This window comes from Propithecus coquereli, unplaced genomic scaffold (genome assembly GCF_000956105.1).
Source record: "Propithecus coquereli isolate 6110/MARCELLA unplaced genomic scaffold, Pcoq_1.0 Scaffold119, whole genome shotgun sequence".
In the NCBI taxonomy this organism is placed as follows: domain Eukaryota; kingdom Metazoa; phylum Chordata; class Mammalia; order Primates; family Indriidae; genus Propithecus; species Propithecus coquereli.
In genome coordinates, this window is record NW_012135969.1 from 2913049 (window position 1) to 2921967 (window position 8919).

At 46.8% G+C, this 8919-nt stretch overlaps 1 protein-coding gene across 1 annotated transcript in view; it reads left to right on the plus strand.

The window, feature by feature from the left end:
- The window catches only part of LOC105822694 (keratin, type I cuticular Ha8-like), a 15636-nt gene that overhangs the window by 2131 nt on the left and 4586 nt on the right, over positions 1-8919 (plus strand). Inside the window, exons 2-4 of the mRNA XM_012659717.1 lie at positions 32-88; positions 174-299; positions 793-1013. Of these exons, the coding sequence (XP_012515171.1) occupies positions 32-88; positions 174-299; positions 793-1013 (404 nt within the window). The remainder of the gene's footprint in view (positions 1-31; positions 89-173; positions 300-792; positions 1014-8919) is intronic.

Below are 8919 nucleotides of genomic sequence, written 5' to 3' on the forward strand. Positions count from 1 at the left end.
TGGCAGGGTGCTGGGGGAGATGCGGTGCCAGTACGAGGCCATGGTGGAGACCAACCGCCAGGACGTGGAGCAGTGGTTCCAAGCCCAGGTGAGGGAAGGGCTGCCCAGCAGGAGGAACTGGGCTCCATCTGGGCAGGGAGGTGACTGTGTCTGTCTGTGCACTTGTGCCCCAGTCTGAAGGCATCAGCCTGCAGGCCATGTCCTGCTCGGAGGAGCTGCAGTGCTGCCAGTCGGAGATCCTGGAGCTGAGATGCACGGTGAACGCCCTGGAGGTGGAGCGCCAAGCCCAGCACACCCTGGTACGTGTCCCCCTCACCCTCAGTGCACTGCAGTCGCCACACTCCCTGGGCAGGTAGTATTTTATTTTGGAGGTCTCACTCCCCAGGTCCTCCCATCTGCAAACCCATTCAATGTCAAGTTCTTTTTTGTATTATTGTCAAGATCAGGTCAAACCCAGAAACACACCTTAAAAAATGAAAAATATTTTAGGATTGGCATTCAGTGTGCAAAAATGTATTGAGTTGCAACTTTCTGTTAGGTGTTGGGTGTATAGGGATGGATGATACGTAGCCAGTTGAGCTTTGGTGGCAGTGCTAGTCCAGGAAAAGTCTTGTTCACAGTCAGCTTGGTTTACTGAGTGCTCTAGGGTATGAGTTCCTGGAATGTGCCCTGTGCTGGGTGAGTTTTCATATTGCAGCAATGGTGGCCATTGTTAGCATCATTACAATATGGTACATGTAGCAGTTTCCATGGAGGGCTTGGGTCTCTTACCCCTCCAATTTCCCACCGCAGAAGGACTGCCTGCAGAACTCCCTGTGCGAGGCCGAGGACCGCTATGGCACGGAGCTGGCCCAGATGCAGAGCCTCATCAGCAACGTGGAGGAGCAGCTGTCTGAGATCCGGGCCGACCTGGAGCGGCAGAACCAGGAGTACCAGGTGCTGCTGGACATCAAGGCCCGGCTGGAGGATGAGATCAACACGTACCGGAAACTTCTGGAGTGCGAGGACTGCAAGTATGTGTGATCCTGGCAGTTCCTGGCTAAATCATTTACCCAGTGCTCATGAGGTCAGGGCAACATAAGGGCTGTGTCTACATAGAACAGGCTCTGGTTACTCCTTTGCAGCGAGGCACTGCCCTGTCTTACTGTGCGTCTCTGTGCAGTTGACAGAGTGTGAGGGGAATGACTGTCCACTTAGAGGACATTTGCCAGGTCTCTACTGGGGCTGCTGGGCACAGCCATTGGCTGGTGAGAGCAGAAACGTGGTTGTTCCTTAAACAGCAGATGTGACTATAGATCCCGCAGGTTTTTGGACTTGCTTTTCCTTTCTTAAATTCTTCCTAGTAATTTCTACCCTATGGGATGGAACCTGACTCTTACCTAGAAAACTTTAATTCTGGAAGGCATTTTAGAGACCACCTTGCCCTAGAGGTTCTCAGTAGACACTAGAGGCCGTGGGCATCAGCTGGGTCCATGTCCTGGTGTTTTGGAGGGGGAACCCCTTCCTTAAGTGCCCCATATTACTGAGGCTCCATTCACTTCCCACCCCTAACTCTGCTCACCTTGCTACCTCTCTGCAGGCTCCCCTGCAATCCGTGCTCCACCCCGCCCTCCTGTGTGGCTGCGTCTTGTGCTCCTCGTCCGAGCTGTGCCCCCCGCACCGTCTGTGGGCCTGGATCAGTCTGTGGAGCCGGCACCGGGAGCCGATTCTGAATACCTGTGGACCGGCAGGGGCTGGTTAAGGCTAGGTGGTACCCAAAGAGAAATGCTTGTTACATGTTTAGTAAACCCGGCTTCTGACTATCGCTGACTTTCTGAATGCACAGGACTGTCAAAGGCTACAAGAGGCCGGGAACAGTGGAATCCTGATGGGAATCTTTCCTTCCCAGCTCCTGGCCTTCCCAGAGGAGCTCTGTGCTCTCGGTGGCTGGATTCCAACCGCCCATGGTGGCTCAGAATATCTGCACTGGAGAGACTTCGGGATGGGAATTAGGTTGAAGATGCATTTTCGGGTGGGAATAGGGCATGACTTAAGGCTGCATTTGCATTTCAAGGACACCCATTTTAACTTGAAATTTTTATAGTTTGTGACAAGGGAAATGAGGAACAAATGTCACTGTCTGGAATTCCCCACATTCATTGGATGGTTTGTAACATCTCCAGGGGGAAATAGAACCAGAGTCAAACAACTGACCATTCCTCTTCTGCCTCCCTTTGCCTTTCCTTCTGTCTCCCTGCCTTGGAAGTTGGTTAAGTGGAAACTTCCCTTGTACCAAATTCTGAGTTCTGTCTACTCGGGGTTCCTATCTTTGACAAAGGACCAGACTTGCTTCTTCTACAACAACCCAGCCTCTTAAATACAGCTTACATAGCTTCTTGCTAAGTGAAGGGAACTTTCAGATTAAGAAATCTCTTTTTTTTCCTCTATAAATTCTAACTCTCAAGACTTATCTGGTTATAACCCTTCTCCTCCAATTTTACAGTAAAATTTGAACAATGACTTTATCCTTTCTAGTACTTTCTTTGGAAGTTTTGGAACCATCTATTCGATGGGTGGAGAGCTACGGGGCATGATGATTTAAGGCAATGGAAAAGATGTCATTACAATGTTTTCAAAATTTCTATGCTTGCATACCCTCTATGCTTCCACCTCTTCTCTTCCCACTCTCCTCCTTCCTTACCACAATACAGTCACGCTGGCCTTTCTGTTCCTTGCAGGTGCCAGGAGCCTGGCCCTGCTCCTCCTCCCTCCTTGTTGCTATTCAGGTCAGTTGAAATGTCCCATCCCCTGAGAGCTCCGGCTTGACCATCAGACACCCCGACACACTCTGTCTTATTCATTAGTATCTCCCAACAGCTGAAATTTGCTTATGTATACATTATTTCCCCTATTAAAATGCTTACTCAAGATTAGCGATTGTTTGTTGCTGCATCCCCAGAGCCTAGCCCACTGCTTGGTACAGAGCAGATGCTTAATAAATATCTGTTGAAAGAACAAATGCTTCTAGTCTTGACTTTGTCTCTGACTTGTGGGACTTTAGAATCATCATGTGTCTAAGCCTCAGTATTTTTTTCTGTTATAAAATGGGGATAGTGTTATCTTTTCTACTTACATCCCAGATCTGACATGAATGCTAAGTGAGATAACAGAAATGAAAAACCTCTGAAAACCAAGAAACCCCTCATGTGGGGCCAATATTGTATAATGGTTAGTTAGTTAGGAGTGCAGGGGTTGAGCGACACTGGCCAGGTTCAATGGCCATCCATGACCTCAGGCTTCTTCCTCTAGGTCGGCAAATTAATTTCCTCTAGCAACTAAATTGAATCAGAAACAATATGGTGCACTTAATCACTTGCTTCCCAGAGCAAACTGTATTAGAGTATCTGTGTGAATCCAAAGGATGAGAGAACTTGGCTTTGAGGGGCCAAGCCTTCTTAGCAACTCCCTGACCTTGAGTCCATCCAAGGAGAGGGGACCCAATTGCATGGTGGCCTTGTTTCCTTTTTCCACTTTGGGTTCACCAGGGCTAAAGGGATGGGAGAACACACCTCAGCCCTGTAGGGCACGCAGTAATTCTAAGGGCCATTACGATTCCTGCAGATCTTCATTTTGGAGACTTAGAGGCAATGCAGATTATGTTCATTTGGGGTCCTGATTTCTGAATGTGGTTACTGGCTCATTGGAAAAATAGCTCAGCTATTCTGCTCCTAGCTCATTGCTGCCTAACTCTTGCTAAATGCCTTGTCTATGTTGAACATTTCCTGGGCCAATATCAGTATCTGAAAAAGGGCAAAGAGTGACTCTGGAGGGGAGCATATGTCTTAGCAGAGAAGAGTTCTTGCCAGTGCTGTAAATCCAAACCAGCTGGTGCTGCTGTTTCCAGAGGCTGCCTGGGTGAATGGTGGGGTGAAGCAGTAGTGGCTACAAGGTTACCAGATGGCCACCTTAAATAATTCTATTCTTTCATCAAAGACATGGGTTAAATGCAGAATTAAATGATATCTAGTTTTGAATGCTCTGTAGGACTTTTCATATAAATATTAATATATTCTCAAATAAAAACAAATCTTACCCTAATTTTGAATTGATTAGGACCACAGGGTTTAGAAGTCAAGGATTTTGTATGATTGGCATAACGTGCTATGGTTTGGCTTCATACCATGTCTATTTATTCATGCACACCTGCATTCATTCATTCAGCACATATTGACTAAGCCTCACTATGTACAAGATACCAGGGAGCAGTGGTCCCCAGTCTTCTTTGGCACCAGGGACTGGTTTCATGGAAGATAATTTTTCCATGGACTGGGGTGGGGGATGGTTTTGGGATGATTCAAGCACATTACATTTATTACATTTGCAGCTGCTCCCCAGCACTAGCATCACCATCTCAGCTTCACCTCAGATCATCAGACATTAGGTTCTCATAAGGAGCGTGCAACCTAGATCCTTCACATGCACAGTTTACAGTAGGGTTCGTGCTCCTATGAGAATCTAATGCCGCTGCTGATCTCACAGGAGGCAGAGATCAGGCAGTGATGCAAGTGATGGGGAGCGGCTGTAAATACAGATGAAGCTTCGCTTGCTTGCCCAGTTCCTAAGAGGTGATGGACTAGTACGGGTCTGTGTCCTGAGGGTTGGGGACTACATCCATGGAGGAAAATACTGAGTGTGATTTGCTCCCGCTCATTTGATCATTTCTTTCCTGTTTTTATTGATCAAATGCTTCCTTCATGTCAGGTACTATTGGGCATTACAGAGACGAACAAGACAAAAGCAATAACACAAAATCCCTGCTTCCAAGGGGCTTCCAAGTACACTGCCAACAGAGTTTATTTATGAAGAGGGCTACATTCGAGATACATTAAGATTCAATGTGAGTGGAGAAGAGGAACTGACTGAATGCCCAGTGAAGTTGGAGGAAGCTTTCACTTGAAGGCAACTCTTCTTCTTATTATTATTTTTGTTTTCTGAGACAGAGTCTCGCTCTGTTGCCCGGGCTAGAATGCAGTGGCATCAGCCTAATTCACAGCAACCTCAAACTCCTGGGCTCAAGTGATCCTCCTGCCTCAACCTCCCTAGTAGCTGGGATTACAGGTGCTGGCCACCATGCCCCACTAATTCTTTGTTTCTATTTTTAGTTGCCCGGCTAACTTTTTCTATTTTCAGTAGTGGCGGGGTCTTGCTCTTGCTCAGGCTGGTCTTGAACTCCTGACCTCAAGCAATCTTCCCACCTCAACCTCCCAGAGTGCTAGGATTACAGGCGTGGGCCACCGTGCCCGACCGAAGGCAACTCTTGAGCTGAGAAATACAAATGCTCAGGGATAGACTTGACCTTAAGAATGTTTCAGAATGAGGGTGTTTAATAGCATTAGATTTTTAATGAACAAAATGAAACAGCATTGTCAACATTTCCCTATTTTACTGCACAAAATCCATGAAGTAGGCCAAATAAATAGTTCTACCACGACTTATTCAGAATTTCATATATCCCCAGATTCCTAAATCATTCACTTTTGAGTTCACACAGGTGTACTTTTCTCCTTTGTATTTAATGCACCTTTGCAGAGAGATGGCAGCTGAAAACCTGTGCTCCTGAGAGAGGAGGTGGCCCCTGTGGACGAAGGGGGCCTGTAGGACTACCTTTCTCCTCTCTCTTGTCTCCAGTCCTACCCTTCATACAGCTTGGCTCATATGTTGTTCTCAGGGACCAGGAACTCCTTTTAAAGGGGAGCAAGAGGAGGCAGTCTGGGATGTCTGGGATGGGCTTCTCCTCCCCCACACAGCTGAGTGCATCTCAAACACCTGCCACTTGCCTTCCACTTACTGCCAGTTCCTTTGAGACAAAAGAAAATCAACAGAGCCCATTGCTTTACAAAGGAGTAGGCAGCGTCAGTGTCATTATGCAAAATGGACCACACAGAGCCCAAGCTAGGACCACAAATCAAACTTTAGAGAGGGGTGTCAGCCCCAAATGCAAAGCTTCAGTAGTGATGCTTAAGAGGTAACAAGCGTCACATGTTCTAAGTTAGAAAGAACCATTAGCCAATGGGACAAATCCTGCTAGAGGACAGGGTCAAAGAGGGATCCTATTTAGCAAATCAAAGGAAACAATTTTAATGGCCCAATTCTCTAGATTATAGTGATGCTATATGACGAGGTGGAAGAGAGACATAAACGGGTCTTTGAAGATGGAACACATGCAGATTTTACCCAGATGCCTCTGAAGGATGGCCTGGCAGGAAGAGGGCCTCTAAAGTTTGCCCCAGTAAAGAATTATTCATCGCTAACCTCAGGGCCACTGGCAGAGCCACAGCTGACCCAGAGCGAGTTTTCTTCTTGGGAAGAATTCCAGAACCTTTTATTTCTTCCAGAGAGAATTCTAAGAGCCCAGGTTTCACCAACACTCACATTCCCTGACTCCCATTTGGTTTTCATGGGGATGCTTGTTCTTGAACTTTTCTCGGAGCAAAGATCTATTTATGCTCTTTTAGAGTCTTATCCCATTGGATCTTCCTCAGTCTTTAGGTCCCTCTATTTTTCTTCTGCCACTTTGGGGGATGATTCCTGGCCACATAGCCATTGGCTGACTTGTTCCCCAGCTCGACTGAAAGTCTCTGGGACTTGGGGTATACAGTCATGCATGGTGGAATGCTGCTTCTGTCAACAACAGACCACATATGCCATGGTGGTCCCATAGATAATAATAGAGGTGAAAAATTCCTACCATCTACTGATGTCATAGCTATTGTAACATCGTAGCACAACACATTACTTTTTCTATGTTTAGATAGACAAATACTTACCACTGTGTTACAGTTTCTTACAGTATTGAGAACAGTAATATGTGGTACAGGTTTGTAGCCCAGGAGCAGTAGGCTACACTGTATAGCCCAGGTGTATGGAAAGCTATACCATCTAGGTTTGTGTGAGTATAGTCTATGATGTTTGCACAACAACAAAATTGCCTAACAACGCATTTCACAGAACGTATCCCCGTTGTTAAGCAATGAAAGACTATAGTCCAAACTCCCATCTTTGAGCATAACTTTTCCATTGCATTTTATTGTCCTCGCTGTCTCAGTATTCAAATATCTGCCGTTGCTGGCACACAAGGACCTTCAGTAATTTTATTTCTTTTCACTTCAATTTCTTGCCTAATAACTAAATGTTTTTCCCTCTTCCCAGGCCCAGCAGTGACAGAGGAAATGACATAGGCTGTTCTCATTGGTGAAGTGGAAAGAGAATGGGCTCTTGGGCATGGTGGCTCACGCCTATAATCCTAGCACTTTGGGAGGCTGAGGCAGGAGAATCGCTTGAGCCCAGGACTTTGATACCAGACTGAGCAGCATAGTGAGACCCCATCTCTACAGGAAATAAAAAAATAAGCTGACCGTGGTGGCATATGCCTGTAGGCCCAGCTACTTGGGAGGCTGAGGCAGGAGGATTGCTTGAGCCCAGGAGTTTGAGGTTGCAGTGAGCTATGATGATGCCACTACACTCTAGCCTGGGTGACAGAGCGAGACCCTATCACAAAAAAAAAAAAAAAAATAGAATGGATTCTGCAGACACGAGACTGAATCAATCCTTTGTCAGTTCATGAATTCTGTCAATCAGAAAATGTACTTTACTCTAGTTTCCTCATCTGTGCTGCGAGGCTGGAACTACCTCACAGGTGGTAAGGATTAAATAGGACAGGACATAGCAGAATACCCAGTAAATATTAGTCCTCGACCTTTCATTTGAATATTGCTTGAGCTCTGTGCCCAATTTTCCTTTCCTGGATCAAACAAGGATTTTTTTTTTTTTTTGGTTTGTCTTATTTGTTTGCTAGTAGCTTCTCTCTAATACTTCTTTGATCAGTGCTATAGTCCCTTGTCTTCCACGAACCCTCGCTGATCTATGGTTCTCATTCAAGTCAGTGTAAAACACCCCAAGATTTCTTTGGCACTGTTTCCTCCTGAAGAACAGCAAACATTTCATGTCCAGGAACCCATACACTGTTTGAGTTATGGGGGGTGTTCAGGAGACACGCAGAACCAATAAATGAATGACAGAATGAACAGATGATTAGCACGGGTATTTCTGGATGCATTGATGCTTCTTGCTCTTTGAGGGGTGTATGCAATACAAAAGACAGAAGAAAGAAGAAATGGGGTCTCTCAATAATCAAATATCAGTAGACCCACCAGCTTTATAATCATATTTTCTCTTTGGAGCAAAGGCTGGTTGAGTCTTGCACAGGTGAGAGGGCCAGTGGATCTCAGGGGTTTTCTGTCTCTCCTGCTACACGAATCATTGACGGGAAGATTTGACCCTTCACTGTGGCTGTGTCCACGGAGACCAGCCCAGTCGACAGAGAGGACATGTGGGGCCTGGATTAACTGCTGGTGTTTGTTGAGTAGAAATAATGAATCTCTGACCTCCCACCAACAGCCAACCTGATATCAAAGAGTCAAGAGGCACCTTGGATTCATCAACCTTCCTTTAATGAGGTGAGCAACGTTTAATGGTAAACCCAATAGCTGAGTAACAGGCTGATGGCACAAAAACAGGTAGATAATCGAGGCAGTGAGGTCAAAGCGTTTGCACCAACACCCACCTGGGATGGGTATAAAAGGGCCGGGAGGCGAGGAGGTTCTCAGATCCTGTGGCTCGGCCTTCCCAGCTGTTCTGAAACTCCTGTGCAGCCTCAGCCCAACGCCATGACTTCTTCTTGCGTCAGCTTACCCTGCTCTCTGGGCTGCACCAAGCCGCTGGGAACAAGAAACCTCCCCGTCCCTGTGGTTGAGGTCGAGTGCCCGACCAGACCAGAGTGTCTCTTGGCCAACCTGGCACACGCCAACCGAGTGCGTGTGGGGTCCACCCCTCTGGGCCGACCCAGCCTCTGCCTGCCCCCCACCTGCCACGCTGCTTGTC